Consider the following 16,465-nt stretch of genomic DNA (forward strand, 5'->3'; position numbering starts at 1 on the left):
CAACCACACACTCTCTCTCACACACACTCTCTCACACACTCTCTCACACACTCTCTCACACACTCTCTCACACACACGTACACACTCTCTCACACTTGCACACACTCTTTCACACACTCTCATACACATATACACACACACACATACACACACACACACTCACCGTTCATCCTCCAGATTTTCACCTGACGATCATCGGCCCCGGAGACGATCAGAGGCATGCTGGGATGAAACGCCGCCCAGTTCACCCCCCGATCGTGACCCTGAAAAACACACACACACATCAAGCTCCGCTCAGTGTTCCTAATAAAGTGTCCCCCGGGTGTGTGGCGGCTCCTGTAGAACGTTATTAGCGGGTTCTGACCTCCAGTACGTGTTTCACCACGGCGTCCGAGGCCCCGAACAGATCCACGCCCGTGATGCCACGAACCTCTGTCTCCACGGCGCCGGGGGACAGGTTCTTCTTCCTCAAACCTAGAACCCACATGAAGAGTCCAACAGCACGGAACATTGGGGGGGGGGGGGGGGTAACAACATTATAACTGTACTACACATTCAGATTTAAACTCTACATAACCAAAATTAAGTGGACACTCTTCCTAACCTATGAGCTCAGGTGTTTCAGACACACCAACTGCTATCAGTCGTATAAAATCAACTACATGGCAACAGCTTAGGGAAGGACCAGCATTACTGTGAGCTCGTCTACAATGATGCTTGGTTTAATATGAAAGAGGAACTGAAAAGTTCACTAAAGTGAGCAAAAATAAAACCTGCATTATATTCGAAGCTCCTTGTTAACCTACTAGTTCTGGTACAGACGGATCTTTTCACCGTCTACCGTCTATAACAGTATTAACACGACCTAATGTTATAACACCAAGCTCCTCCGTGGCTTCATTCACCAGAACTACCGTGTATAATCAGATAAGAGGTGAAATGGTGGGTGAGAGTGATCGTGGGTGAGAGTGGAGCTCAGGGTGGTTGTACATCCTCGTCCTCACACTCGTCTCCACCTGAATTAAAACTCCACAGGAAGCTGATTGGAAGGTTTTGATCAGGATTCACCAGAAGACAATCAGGAGGAGAAAACCATTTCTGAATCTAATCAGCACCAGGAGAGAGAAACAAAACGGGCTGCGTCCCAAACACAGAGCCCATACAGTATCTAATCCCCTAACGTTTAGGATGGAGCTGCGTTTGGGACGGAGCCGAGTCTGCAGTGTTCAAATCTATGCGGTGTGAAGAAAAGCCCAACAGTGAGGTGTACAGGTGGAGATGTTTCCATCAGGAGGGGGGGGGGGGGGAGAGCTGAGACGGGGGGAGGGGGGTGGATTTGGGTGGATGGGGGCAGATGCGGAGGGGATGGTGGGGTCGATCAAATGTAAAACGTGATCTGATGGGGCAGCATGAAGAATGAGGGTGAGGATGAACATGCTGATCATGCAGGAGGTGCCAGTAGGTGTGTTACTGAAGCTCCAAAAAGTACACGGACGCCACCCTGAATTACTGAGGTCAGGTGTGTCGGCCACACCCATCACTAACAGGTGTGTTAAATATACAAGGATCATTCACACAGCAGGAAGAGAACGTGTGTGTGTGTGTGTGTGTGGTGTGTGTGTGTATGTGTGTGTGTTATTGAGTGCGTAGGTTTGTGTTCTTGTGTGTGTGAGTTTGTATGAGAGTGTGTTATGTGTTATTGTGTGTGTGCGCATGTGTGTGTTTCTGTGTGCATTTGTGTGTGTTATTGTGTGTGTGTGTGTGTGTGTGTGTAAGCGTGTAACTGAGTGTGGGAGAGTGTAAGTTGTTAATCCAGTATGTTATTGCTAAATAGAAGGAAGAAGCAGATCTGATCAGGTTGATTGATCGGTCAGTTCTGAACATGCAGGAACACAATCACACGTCACACAGAGCTGAATGTTATTGTCACGTCACGTCACATGATCATTCATTCATTGTGGTTCTGCTGTTATCAGCTGAGTTACTGTAACTGTGGGGAGCTGCTGCTGATCCACTGTGCCTGGTGTTTGGTGAAGTGGGCGTGGTCGGGCTGAGACAGGAACTTTACGTGCATCTTGAAGTGAACATGCTCAATGTCAAGTTAGGGACTTCAGCACTGGAGTAGTAATCAAAAGGTCACTGGTTAAAGCCCCAAAACCGCCAGTCACTGTTGGGCCCTTGGATGAGGCCCTTAACCCACTTAAGTCACTTTGGATTAAATGTTTGCATGTATGTCAGCAGCAGCTCCCCTCAGTCGTGTTAGAGTATAAATGAGGTCTGAATGAGTGTTAGAGATGCTGTTAGAAGAAGAAGAAGCCCTCAGAGATCTCACCTTTACATTCACCTCATCATTCTCTCCCTCTACCCCTACACCCACCCCCAAACCCACCCCCCTCCCCCCCTCAGCTAACGTCCCGCTCCTCCTTACCGGAAATATCCCACACCCGCACCGTCTGATCCAGACTGGCCGACACCACCAGGTCCTCCGAGGGGTGGAACTGAGCGCACATCACGTAGTGGTTATGTCCCGTCAGGACACTGAGAGACAGACAGAGAGAGAGACAGAGAGAGAGACAGACAGAGAGAGAGACAGACAGTACTGATGAATGAACTGTAGTGTAACATGTGAAAAGTATTCACCCCTCTAAACTCAGGCTGTATAAACAGTGTAACAGCGCTGCACACACTCACCACACACACGTCCTGGACTGCCAGTTCCACAGTCGGATGGTCTGATCGTCTGAGGCGCTCAGAATCCAGGGGTACTCCTGATCAGAGAGAGATAGAGAGAGAGATCAATACTCATCACAGTGACTCCCTGTTCATCTCCAGCTATCTGTCTATCTGTCCTACATGAACAAACAGATCCGGACAGACAGACACACCCCAAAAATCCTCCCATAAGAGTGTGTGTTCTATGTGCTCGTAATGTGTGTGTGCACTATATGTGTGTGTGTACTATATGTGTGTGTGTGTGTGTGTGTGTGTTGATGGGTGAACTTCACTATCTAACTGGTGGTGCTGGTGTGAGCAGTGATGGAGACTCACATGGTGGAAGAAGGTGGTGCGGATGTAGTCCAAGTGTCCGAGCAGGGTGAAGAGGCAACGCCTCAGCTTATAGTTCCACACCTACACACACACACACACACACAGTTGAACTATATAAACATGGCTGACAGATGAAGATGACGATTTAACACACTCATAACAGACTTCTTTTCTTCTAATTCCTGTGTGTGTGCGTTGATGTACCTTTATTTTGTAGTCGTCTCCTCCCGAGACGAACAGAGGCTGCTGCTTATGAAAGTCGATTCCTCTCACTGGACCTGCACACACACACCAAACATCAGACCGTAAACCTCACACACTCAGCCCCGGGTCAGAAATATTGGGACGCCTCTTTTACCATCATGTTCATCAAACTTGTCGATGAGGGTGCACATGCGATAGTCCCAGAGCTGGATCACCCCATTGTGCAGACTGGCCAAGATCCAGGGTCTCTTCGGGTGGAAACTCAACCCTGACAGAACAAAAAAACATCCGAGAGTTCAATCAGTTCAATAAGAGTTCGATCAACCAGAGATATTTTAATACTTTTAGATCAAAAATCATTTAAACAAATAACAATAAATTCTTTCATTACATACTGTCATTATAAACATCACCTCCTCACTTAATCTGATTAAACAGGAATCCTATTCATGATTAAAAGTCTAATTTGCTCTTTTAATAACTAAAATATAATAATAAATAAATCAAAACAATCTAAAACTAATTTAATTAAAAGCAGATTATCACAGCAAAATAAAAATAAAACAGGAGCTTATTTGCATCTGTATTTATTTATATTTATAAAAATAACTGTACTGAATTAATATTAGATAGTAAAAAGTAAATAAAAGCGTACTGTGCGGAACACTGTTAACTTAGGTATTAATGAGTTTGTGACATATGTAATTAAATCATTATAACATAAATGTGAACTGTAGACTGTAATGCACAATAGGAGTTTAGAATTACGGTAGTTATATGTATAATTAAATTAATCTGATTGTTATAAAAGTCTTTAATATTTAATCTTAATTAAACTGCACCGAAAAGCTCGCTAATCTATTTACCTCAGCCTGCTCAAAAAATGACATAACATTTTATTAAAGTATAAAAATCTCATTTTAGACTTTACAAAGATTCGAAAATATTCGACTCTGAAAATCTGAAGTAAAAGAAACGAACTAAATCGTAAACAAATAAACAGCGCTAGCATAGCGAATCCTGTTAGCCGTTAGCATGAATAAAACGACACACTCACCTTTCACTCGAGCAGATTTAGTCTCAAATTTAGTCAACATGACGATGTATGAGTGTGATGAATCTAATTATGATCGCGTCTCTGAGCTGTGCACATATAATAATAATAATAATAATACAGGTTAGCAGTTAGCCGTTAGCACTTCCTGACTGACACGTCGCTGCTAAGCTCTGAGTGTTTCTGTACTGATGAGCAATAAAGTTCCGCCGTTCAATCCGCTCACGCTCCAACCTCCACGTAGCACTGCGGCACTGCGCATGCGCCAAGCGGCGTCCTCACACAGCAGCAGCACAAGCAGAACAGCAGCCAGTTTATTAGGAACACCTGCGCATGCGCCGTTACACTGCGGGTCAGAAGTATCGGGACACCCACCGTTACATTTACATTTATTTACATTAGATTTACATTTTTGGCATTTAACAGACACTTTTATCCAAAGCGACTTACAGTATTGTGACAGTTTACAGTCTGAGCAATTGAGGGTTAAGAGCCTTGCTCAAGGGCCCAACAGTGGCAACCTGGCAGTGGTGGGGCTTGAACCGGCAACCTTTCGGTTACTAGTCCAGTACCTTAACCGCTAGGCTACAACTGCCCAGACTAGGCTACAACCGTTTCTACAGAGTCTGGAGTTTAATGTCTCAGCCAGGGGATCTGAAATTACATCACAGAACAAACAAGAGACTTTTGTTAAACTGAATATTTATTATTTATTTATTAGTATTATAACGTGATGTTTTACACTTTGTTTACATTCCTAACAGGAGCTCCTGGAGGAAACCCACAGTTTTTAAAAGGTTTTATTAAAATGGTGTCGTGTGAAACATAAAAACTTAAATTGGCAAACTGGAAGTTAATATCCAGTCCCACAGCAGCAGCACAATGTACGAGCGTTCTTAAAAAAGTTTCCTCACTTTTCTACTTTATTTATTAAGAATCAAAAACAAACTTCATCACTTTTCTGCATCGTCGCCTTCCGATGCATTTTTCCAGCATCATACCGACTTTTTAATTTGTCAGTAAGAAATGTGTTTGGTTGAGCTCGTAGCCACTGATGCGCTGGTGCTTTCACATCATCATTACATGAAAATCTTCTTCCCCTTAAAGCTTCTTTCAGCCTCCAAACAGGTGGAAATCAGATGGAGTTAAATCAGGACTATAGGCGTCTCTCGAGCAACTACTACAGAACAGAACCAAACAGAACAAAAACAAACAACAGAAGCAAAAAGGTGGAAATCTGATGGAGCTAAATCAGGACTATAAGCGTCTCTCAGTCTCTCAGACACGACAGAACAGAACCACAATATACATGTGAGGAAACGTTCTGAAGATCCTCGTATATGAAATCATACAGACAGGAATCAGAATGATCAGTTTATCAGATCGGAGGGGTTTTGATCGAGACTCGTTGCTGGTCAGAATTTACGGCTGATCTATGATTTCACTACTGCAGTGGAATAACAGGAGTCTGATGCTACAGTGGACACAGGCTCACCTAAACTGTACAGTTAATGATGTATATGAATATAAGCAAAAGCACAAGGGTGAAATGTACAGCTTTAATTATCTCATACATCACTGACACATTAATAACTGTTAATAATACAGTAGTTATACCCAAATCATTCAAATTATATTCTATACAAGCGGTAAATACACAATTATACAGTAAACACAAACACAGTCAGGATCAGTTACAAAACATTTAATCTGCAGAGTTTAATAATCACTCTATAATTCTTAAGGAAAGATCCTGCACATACAGAAGCACCCGACACCCACGAGTTACAATATTTCATTCTCCTGATATCAGAATGTGTTTTATATGATCTTATTTACAGAAGAGAGATCAGTTTCATCTCTCAGTGATCTGACGTGAACGTGTGTGTATTATCTGAATCTCACCTCCAAGGCTGCTGGGTGTTTTCTGAGTAGGACTTTTAGAAAGTGAATTTCTTTTAACTGGTCATGTCCAGTATTCAAATAAATAGTATTACTGAACACACTGATGAGCCAAAACATTACAACCACCCCTCAAAATGTGCATGTTAGGGTAAGGGATCTATTAGATGCAGCCAACCCTTCTGTGCCAGTCAGCGTGCCCATGCAACTCAAGTAAAGTTTATTTATATAGCGCTTTTTACAGTCGACATTGTCTCAAAGCAACTTTACAGAATCCAGGACCAACAGATACGAAAACCCTGCTGAACAAGCCGAGGGCAACAGTGGCAGGAAAAACTCATTATAATTACAGGAACCTTGAGAGGAACCAGACTCAGCAGGGACCTCCATCCTTCTTGGGTGGCCTGGAGGAAACTTTAAATAAATAGAATTTACACAAATCATACAAACAAACAATAAAAACTCCTGTCCAAAGCTCCTACACTGAACCTGCTGGCATCTGAACTGGACCAGAGAATCCTGAGCATCACTTCTCCACGGAGGAGCTGCTGATAACGTCCTGGTACCTCAGGAACCTTCAGATGTCTCGGTGGGTCAGAGATGTTAGGACTGTTCCTCTCAAGGTTTCTTCCTGTCATTTTAAGGGGGGTTTTCCTGCCACTGTCACCCTCAGCTTGTTCAGCAGGGGTTTTGGTCTGTTGGTCCTGGATTCTGTAAAGTTGCTTTGACACAATGTCGACTGTAAAAAGCGCTATACTAATACATTTGACCTGACAGTAAATCAGGCGACTGGTCATAATCTTATGGCTCATAGCAAAATTAATGTGTGATGTACTTTTAAGTAATTTAAACAGATATTTTTAGGTGAATCATATTAATGAAATAATTAATAGTAATTAATAGGAGATCAGCAGCACACGTTTCAGGCAGCGCTGCAAACTGATCTGTGTTAAAGACGCTAAATAAAAAGAAACGATTCTCATGGGAACACTGTGAAAAACTATGTGAACCCCTGGCTGATCAGGGTCTCTGTGAACGTGAGATCATTAATGGAATTAAAACTTTATACTGGAGTCAGTGCAGCTATAAATCTAACACTGATCTCTACATTACTATTTTAAACTTTCTCTCCTTGCTGATTGGCTAATAATACAACAGTTAGCCTAACGTTAGCTCACATGATAGAGGACCTGGGCTCTGGTTTCTATTATATATTGTACTTTACGTCATATCGCTGGATTATAATAAACTAAATTAGCCCTGAAGCGCTGAATAAACGTCCTGTAATTAACTCACCCTCAAAATACCAGAGTAAGTCATGATCTCTAGCATGCTAACTAATGTTAGAGGTGTAAAGCAAGGCTGGTGAGTACAGAGTACAAAATGAGCAGCTTCTTTATTTATAAATCTGCTCTGAATGGATGTAGTGTGGTGTATCAGGGTGTAACGGAGAAATTCCAGCCAATCCAGATTCAGACGTTCTGTAGAGCCGCGTCGACCTGAGAAGGACGCGAACCCCTCCATCATATCGTTATCGTCATTAATAATCTCCGCCTCTCAGGTCACATGATAGAGCACTGCTCCGCCCCCGCAGCTCCGGGAAGATTAAGAGACTCGGGATCAAAGTTCAGACCTGGGGGCTGATGGGTAAGAAAACACAGAGATGTTTAGATTCTTCAGGATGTTCAGAACAAATTAAAAATATAAATTATTATTATTAAAAATTACTTACTGCTTCTCCTGCTAGTTCCTTCGGTGGGTGTCCTAAATCCTGTAACTGTAACACACACACACACACACACACACACACACACACAATGTCATTGATGTACAGCACCAGTGTTTATAGTGTCAGTCTATATGAATCTGAATCAGTCAGCATGAATCTGAATTAAACTGCATGACTCAGATTTAGTGATTTAGATTCAATGATTCAGATTCAGTGATTATGACTCAATTAACACTGAACTAGTAATAGGAAGGTGGTTGGTTCTAATCCCACCACCACCATCAGTTTATACTGTGTTTATCAGAACTGCAAAGTGCTTCAGACCCCCCCCCCTCCGAATGCAGTGAAAGAAACCCTGATGGAACCTTCTGCATGAGCTCCATGATGTTCTCGAAGCTGCTCTCTGAATCAACATCTCTCTCAAACTGTTTACAGATTTCTCCCATGATCCTCTGCTGCTGCTCGTACCGCTGCACGTCCTCCACTGATAGAGACGCTCTGTTATTGTCCAGCCACTCGGGGTACTGAGAGTGAGACAGAGGGAGAGGGGGGTACATGAGGGGGTACATGAGAGGTGTGGGGAGGGGTTCTGTAGAACAGAGAGGATCTAAGACCTACAGGAGCATCATCACACTCACTGAGAGAGAGACAGAGAGAGAGAGACAGAGAGAGAGACGGGTACATGAGGGGTACATGAGTGCTGAGGTACAGGAGCATCATCACACCTACCTTCTCTGTGATCTCCTTCAGTGACGGGTACAGCACGTCTTTAGACAGCAGGTTCTGCATGATGGAGTGCATGATGGGAAGGATATTACCATCCTCCCCGCTCCCTTCACCATTCTCATCCAATCCCAGCCCTTCTAAGGTCTTCACCAGATCATCTCCGGCCAATCCGGACGCCTGAGAGGAGGGAGGAGGGAGGGTGAGAGTAGATCTAACCCCGTCTACAGAGTTCAGATCATCACGTTCAGCTACAACATTTAGAATAATAATAATAATAATAATAATAATAATAATAATAATAATAATAATAATAATTAATGTTATAACGATATTTAATAGAGTGTCGTTCTGTTCTGCAGGTTCATTAGTCTGAGGTTACAGGCCGTGACTTTATTTCCAGGTGGTTTTAAGGTGGTGTAAAGTTTACCTGCAGATTATCAGTGTTTTTAGCCAAACCGCTCAGTGTGTCCTTCAGACAGGAAGCAAATTCTTGCTGAGAAGCTGAATCTGAACCTGAGAACATCAGAACATCACATTACATCATCACATGACATCACCACATTACATCACCACATCAACGCATCACATCATCACATTAACTCATCTCAGAAGGCTATTGGCCAGCCAGGTAATCACACAGACATAATCGGCTATGTGGGGTCGATGCCCGAACTGAAGCCGCCTGCTCTGATGTTTATACTGGGTCACAATAAACTCGATGAATGAGTGAACAGTGAGTGATGGACTACTGGAGGAGTACTGGCTCTGTTACTGGTTTTGTTACTGGTTTGGAGTACTGGCTCGGACTACTGGCTCGGAGCACTGGTTTTGTTACTGGTTTGGAGTACTGGCTCTGTTACTGGTTTTGTTACTGGTTTGGAGTACTGGCTCTGTTACTGGTTTTGTTACTGGTTTGGAGTACTGGCTCTGTTACTGGTTTTGTTACTGGTTTGGAGTACTGGGTTGGTGTACTGGGTTGGGGTAGTGGGTTGAAGTACTGGTTTGGAGTACTGGTGTGGTTAGTGGATGTGATGACATACCCACTTTGCCGGCGGCCTCTGACAGTTTGTGGAACTGCTGGATGAGTTCCGGTTCCTCCTGAGCCAGTTCTGCCATCGCCTTCTCCCACTCCTGCTGAGCCTGGGTCACCATGTCACCCTCAAACAGAGACTCGAACAAACGACCATCCTCCAGCAGAGGAGCCTGTACACGTACACACACATGTACACACACACACACACACGTACACACGTACACACACACACACACGTACACACACACACACACACGTACACACGTACACATGTACACACACACACACACACACACACGTACACACACACACACACACGTACACACGTACACACGTACACACACACGCACGCACGCACACACGTACACACGCACGCGCGCACGCACGCACGCACGCACGCACGCACATACACACACACACACACACGTGACCAGTCACATTCTGTTACCTGTCAGAGGTGATTACAGGTTACAGAGGTGACTGTGATGTGATTCGTACCTTCTTTTCACTTTTAGCCTCTGCACCGGGAGCAGTGGGGGGTTCAGGGGCCACACGAGGAACATTATTCTTATCAAAATCATCCAGCGCACCTGAGTGAAAGGAAACAGGAAATGACATCAGTGTACAGGTGCAGGTTAGTTATGATGCATGACGTCTTTTACCTTTACTCATTTAAAGGGAGAAAGTATATAGACGCCTCGCATTAATCACATCAGTACCTGCAGTGAGGCTGAAATTTAAACTCTACAGAGAAAAACATTCACTATAATTACAGAGTTTAATAAATTATAGGAGGAAAGTTTATAATCATGACATGTGTAAATATAAAGATTTAGTTTCTCGAACTGCATTTACATCATCAACACTAACAAAAGGAGTAAATAATCCTAATAAAGGTGCAGATAATAAAAGTGTGATTGTTTATATTAATCATAAAAATATACAAAACTATTATTTTTTTTATTTAAATCAACAATATTACATAAACATACATATAGTATATATGAACACATTATCAAAAATATGACCTTGCACTAATTTTAACAATAAATAAAGTATGTTGAACAACAGCAAAGAAATAAAAAAAATAAACATAAAAGAAAAGAACAAAGCCAGAGGAATTACAATCTAAAATAAATCGTGTACCAATAGTATATCATATAAAATGAAGATAAATAAAAGATAAATAAGTAAATAAATAAAAATCTTCTTAGATAAATTTAAAGTTTTAAACAGTTACCAATTTACATCATTTCTTGTTTAACAAGGAGCTCAAAGAATTTATTGTTTGTAAATATATTTTCAAATCTGAATTTATAAAAGAAATAAAAGATGGTATTTTTTTTTAGCATTTTTAACTTTATGAATATAATATTTAGCTAATATTATTATTAAGTTAATTATATAAGACTCAATCGGACGGAAATTAGGGTTATTAAATATATAAAAAAATATATTGACTTTTAATTGGAACATCTTGGGTTACCAATTTTTTTCCCAAATCCCAGAACACATCCACCCAAAAGGAAAATGTATAGACACATTTAAAAAATAAAGCATTTACAGAAGATACACCTATCAGAAATGGTAATAAATCTACTCAATCTAGCACTGACTGGGTAGCATTTATATAAGTATTTTATCTCTTATTTTATTATTAACTACAAATTCATACGATAAAGTCCAAATTAACTGCTTTTTTAATATCCCCAGGTACGTGAGAAATAGTTCTTAAACTAAAAGTTTGGATAAGAAGGTTCCTAATATATTTGTTAGTCATTTTTTTATCCGTTATATTAAATCCTTCAATATAAATAATAAGATCTAGGGACAGTGTTGTTGTTGAGATTGTAAAAATGACCTGAGAAGAGAAAAAAAACATCTGGAACAGCATCACACATTTGTTTGTATTGTATTTTTGAACAAATGTTCCCATTTACATCACAAAAGTCAGAAAAAGAAAGAAGTTCAGCATTTTTATTAAGTAAATGGTGAATAAATATTAAATAGTTTTTCCATTATAAGATAAATATGTTCATTATGACATAACACAGATTTATGGGGGGAAATTGTGTTTATAAATCAATTGCCAGTATAAAAGGGATTACTTATGAAAAGCAGAAAATTTAATTGGAAGTTTGGACACTTTATAACAACAATTGAGTAAAACATTCAAACCGCCAATTTTATTAAAAAGAAACAGAAATATTATTAACGACATTAAACAACCTTCTCACTTTTACTACTAAACAGTATTCACTAACCGAGCATCGGATTCTTAACTACTGATAATAATGTTAATAATAATAATGTTAATAATAATAATATTGATGTATTTGCTGTATTTAAAGTTTATATCTTACTGTCTAATAACTCATCCAGCTCATTATCAGCTTCTGCTCTCTGCTCCTCATCCGCCATGTTTCTGTCCTCAGCTGATGACGTAAACATCACGTGATCCAACCTGCCCTCAACCTCAGTTCATCCGGGTTCTCTACAGACGCTACAAGCTTTAGCAAGCTAGCTACTATTATAACAACACCAAAACACTTAAAATATTTTACACAGATTACATTAAACATGTTACACAATACAGTGCTTTGTTTTATTATTAGTAAAGTGTAGCTAAAATATCACTGTGCTTGATGTGTAGGTAAGCTGTCTAGATTTATCCACGAGCTAACTTAACGCTAGCCTATTGTGAGCGCGGGTGCTCATGGGTAATGTAGTTCTCATGCCTACGATAGAAAAACTACAACATGCACATTTTGATCTTTTCTTAATAATTTAAAAAAATAATTAACATTTCATGAGTTTATTATTATTTCCTGAGTTTCTTCTTATCAAAACTATCACCAAGACAGCCTTCTATCATCTTAAATATAGATCCAGAATCAAGGGTCTGGTGTCCCAACAAGATCTAGAGAAGCTCGTCCATGCTTTTATCTCCAGTAGGGTGGACTGTTGTAATGGTCTCTTAACTGGACTTCCCAAAAAGACCATTAAACAGTTACAGCTCATTCAGAACTGAGCACATCACTCCAGTTCTAAACTCTCTACACTGGTCTCCAGTTAGTTACAGAATAGAATTTAAAGTGCTGCTACTGGTCTATAAATCACTGAACGGGTTTGGCCCAGAATATATATATTGGCGTACTGTACTGTACTGTACTGTATATATATATACAGATATGTTTAGAGAATATAAACCCAGTAGATCTCTTAGATCCATGGACTCAGGTCAGCTAGTCGAGCCCAAACTAAAGCAGCGTTTAGATGTTACGCTGCATAGAACTGGAACTGGAGCCTGAACAGACTGCAGGAGATATTATATTTGATGTTCCTCAAATGTAGAAATGTTTAAATCCAGGTTAAAAACATTTATCTTTTCTTGTGCCTATGATTGAGCTCTACATGTTTGCACTATATTAGTACTGCTCTTTGGCCTTGATGTTTTAAAATCTGTATTTTTATGTTTCATATTGCACTTACCTTTTATAAGCTAATTAACTTTATATTTTCTTTTAGTTTTTCATGTTCTTAATTTTTTATCTCTCTTGTTTTAATTTCATGTTCTTTTAACTGTAACTAAATGTTTGTAAAATGTGTTTCTGAGGTTCTAGATCTCAGGAATGTTTTCTTTTAATGCTTTTCATGTTCCTTATGTAAAGCACTTTAAAATGCCACTGTGTATGAAAGGTGCTATACAGGTAAACTCGCCTTCTAAAAAACCGAAACATTTTCTATACGAAACCTCACAGAGCTGCTTCACATCAAACTTTCACATCATTAATTCAACAAGATTACAGAATAAAATAGAAACATATTAAATATTATTCACTAAAATGACATTAATATGAGAAAGAAACAGACTGTAGATGAGAAGTGAGTGGACATGAATGATTTTAATCGTGAAAGCGTAGGTGATGTGCAGTATAATCAGTACTGAATAAAAGTGCTTGTGTTATTATTTACATCCATCACATTACAGAGCATGTTATACATCACCAACACTCAGAGTGCATCAGGTTTACATTCATCATCATCATCATCACACTGTGCTGGGTTACTTTATTCACACAGAATATTAGAATCAAACTCACATGGGACTGTGCAATTTTAGGGGTGATGTATACTCCGGGTAATGTGCAATTCCTCCAGCGTGTTACTGACAGAAGGTTTATTTGTGTGTTATTCTTATTATTCTTATTATTGTAATTTTGTAAATGCACATTTTTGGTAATCTTTGTAAATTCTAGTTGTTTAAATGTATTGTTTGTAACACTGTAGAGTTTTGCACCTTAATTCCGTTATACCTGGTATAATGACAATAAAGACATTCTTATTCTGATTCTTTATTAAAGCTTCTATTACAGGTACATTATAATCAGTCCTGGTTTATCTCACTCACAATTCTCTTTATTACATCAGTAATTATTCATGTACTAACACTTTATTAAGAGTTTATCATATTATCAGGGAATTCAATTCAAAACAGATTTATATAATAATAATAATAATAATAATAATAATAATAATAATGAATTTAATGTTAATTAAAATTTTTCTTTGGTTCAGGCCGGAGTTTTGAATATCTGAGATCTTTATATAATCACATCAGGATTCAGCAGCTACTGAGCAACTGAACTCACATCAATCTGAAATCCTGGAGTCCTAAAGAGCCAATTAAGATCTAATAAATTAATAAAAGTCTGAAATTTTGCAGCTGGTAGGATTACACCTTCACACACAGTTATTATTATTATTTAATAATGTTTAAACAGTAATTAGCTGCAGTATTTGTGCACTTTTCTGCTCTTCGTTACACTCCTGATGAGTGGGAGAACTAACGAGGTTCATGATTAATTAAAAGGTGCCGTCAGTGATCAGTGATTTAGATTTTAGGATTAAAAACATGCAATAATCTTAAAATCTTCTTAAATAATTAATTTTCCCATAGGGAACTAAATTCTACCCATCATGCACCTCTCTAGTGCTTTCATTCAATAATGCAATCATTTACAGTTATTATTGTATAAATATATTGTTTATTTCTATAGAGAGAATTATTTAATTCTACATTATTTATTAATAATATATTAATCAGTTTATTAGGAACGCCTGCACTGCTCATGATTTTCATTATTCAGCAGCATGTGGTGTATAAAATCATACAGACATGGATCAAGATCAAGATCAGTGCTTTATGGTTGTCACTACCATAACAGTCTCAGTGTTCACACAGAAAACACCCAGTAAGTGGCAGTTCTGGATCATTATCAGTATTTTGCTGCTCTAGAGCTTCTTTGTCTTGTTGGAATCCATAATAATCAGATTCTGATGGTGGAACATCATCAGAACCTTGAGGAACGTTTAGGAACACAGTAATCCAGTAATAAAAATGAAGGTGTCTCGTTTATAAGAGAGATCAGACAGGATGGCCACCCAGGTGGCACAGCGGGATATTCCGCTAGCACACCAGCGCCGAGATTCTGAACTCCTCGGTTCGAATCTTGGTGTTGGCACCAGTCAGCTGGGCGCCATCTAGCACAGAGGTCCCCAACCTTTTTTGCACCACGGACCGGCTTAATATAAGATACAATTTCACGGACCGGCGGAGGATTTAAAATAGAAGAACTATAGAATGGAACATCTGTGTTAATCCTGAGCTTTTTCCCTGCAACGAGACGCTGCTCCCACCTAGTGGTGATTTGGGACAATAACACCCAAAGAGTTTTGGAAATGTAATTGCTCTTGTAGCGTCTCTTATTATTTATTCTTTCTGTGTGGCCAGGTAATAAATGACCCACGGACCGGTACCGGTCTGCGGCCCGGTGGTTAGGGAGCACTGATCTAGCAGGCATAATTGGCAGTGCCTGCAAGGAGGGATGACTGGAATATGTGCAAGGACCCTGATTAGCAGATAGAGAGGTGCCTGTGCAGAGTGCATAGGTGAAAAAGGGTTCCGCTAAGGGCTGCACTAAATTGGGAGAAAAATATATAAAATATAATATATATATAAGACAGGATGGCCAGACTGATTCAAGAGATAATCACTCTTTACAACCATGGTGAGCAAAAATAACAGAATGAAAATGTCGCCCAGTCTGATTAATATCAGTTTACAGCAGAATGTGAATCAGAATTTGGTGTTAACACGATATTTAGGAGTCATTACTAAAACTTCCTATCAGCTCAAAACATTTACTACACACAGAACTGCTGCTTACTGGATGTTTTCTGGACTGAAGCTCTGACCTGGATGATTTTATACGATCCTCTGCTGCTGCGTGACTGAATGTTTGGAGAATCAGAGTAACGATCAGGATTATAAACTTCCTGTTATTATTTAGATCATTATTTAGAACATTATCACACTTTTACACTTTAGATTAAAAATTAAAATATTCTCATGCTGGACAGATTATTAATGATTAATAAATGATTTCACAGCTTGTTTTTATCTCCAGCATGAAGAACGGCAGCTTTTATATAAAAGTCATGATTACAGCATGCAGGAGGAGATCAGCGCTACGTTACTGTTAAACATCAGGTGATCGTAGAGACGCTCGTCTGAGCTACACAAGCTGTAATAACGCGTCGTAAACAGAGACGGTACGTCCATGATCATTCTTCTTTATATAGAACTGCTGCTGTAATCAGAACTCACGTCATTCTACTGAAATTAATATTAAATAATATTTAATAATCACCACTGAATCTATCACTGAAGAGCCGCTAACACTGAAACACCAGCACTGACCCCCCT

The 16,465-nt window shown here is 39.7% G+C and overlaps 2 protein-coding genes across 3 annotated transcripts in view; both read right to left on the bottom strand.

Annotated features, from left to right (window-relative positions):
* copa (COPI coat complex subunit alpha) overlaps positions 1–4,468 on the bottom strand; it is a 30,427-nt gene extending 25,959 nt beyond the window's left edge. Inside the window, exons 1-8 of one of the 2 annotated variants that reach the window (XM_062993689.1) lie at positions 4,310–4,468; positions 3,407–3,520; positions 3,253–3,326; positions 3,049–3,129; positions 2,692–2,768; positions 2,429–2,538; positions 365–474; positions 164–263 (exon numbers count right to left, since the gene is read on the bottom strand). In XM_062993689.1, the coding sequence (XP_062849759.1) occupies positions 164–263; positions 365–474; positions 2,429–2,538; positions 2,692–2,768; positions 3,049–3,129; positions 3,253–3,326; positions 3,407–3,520; positions 4,310–4,349 (706 nt within the window). In that variant the 5' untranslated portion in view covers positions 4,350–4,468. The remainder of the gene's footprint in view (positions 1–163; positions 264–364; positions 475–2,428; positions 2,539–2,691; positions 2,769–3,048; positions 3,130–3,252; positions 3,327–3,406; positions 3,521–4,309) is intronic. The other variant, XM_062993690.1, reaches the window with a different exon arrangement.
* Positions 4,469–7,585: 3,117 nt separating this feature from the next.
* Positions 7,586–12,119, bottom strand: pex19 (peroxisomal biogenesis factor 19). Its single transcript, XM_062993692.1, has 8 exons — positions 12,060–12,119; positions 10,195–10,286; positions 9,704–9,866; positions 9,091–9,176; positions 8,667–8,840; positions 8,303–8,461; positions 7,941–7,985; positions 7,586–7,848 (listed from the first exon to the last, which is right to left on the bottom strand). Exons 1-8 carry the CDS (start codon positions 12,115–12,117, stop codon positions 7,771–7,773), a joined length of 855 nt encoding a protein of 284 aa, XP_062849762.1. The 5' UTR covers positions 12,118–12,119; the 3' UTR covers positions 7,586–7,770.
* Between the last annotated feature and the right edge of the window lie 4,346 nt (positions 12,120–16,465).

Source organism: Trichomycterus rosablanca, chromosome 4 (genome assembly GCF_030014385.1).
Source record: "Trichomycterus rosablanca isolate fTriRos1 chromosome 4, fTriRos1.hap1, whole genome shotgun sequence".
NCBI classification, from domain to species: domain Eukaryota; kingdom Metazoa; phylum Chordata; class Actinopteri; order Siluriformes; family Trichomycteridae; genus Trichomycterus; species Trichomycterus rosablanca.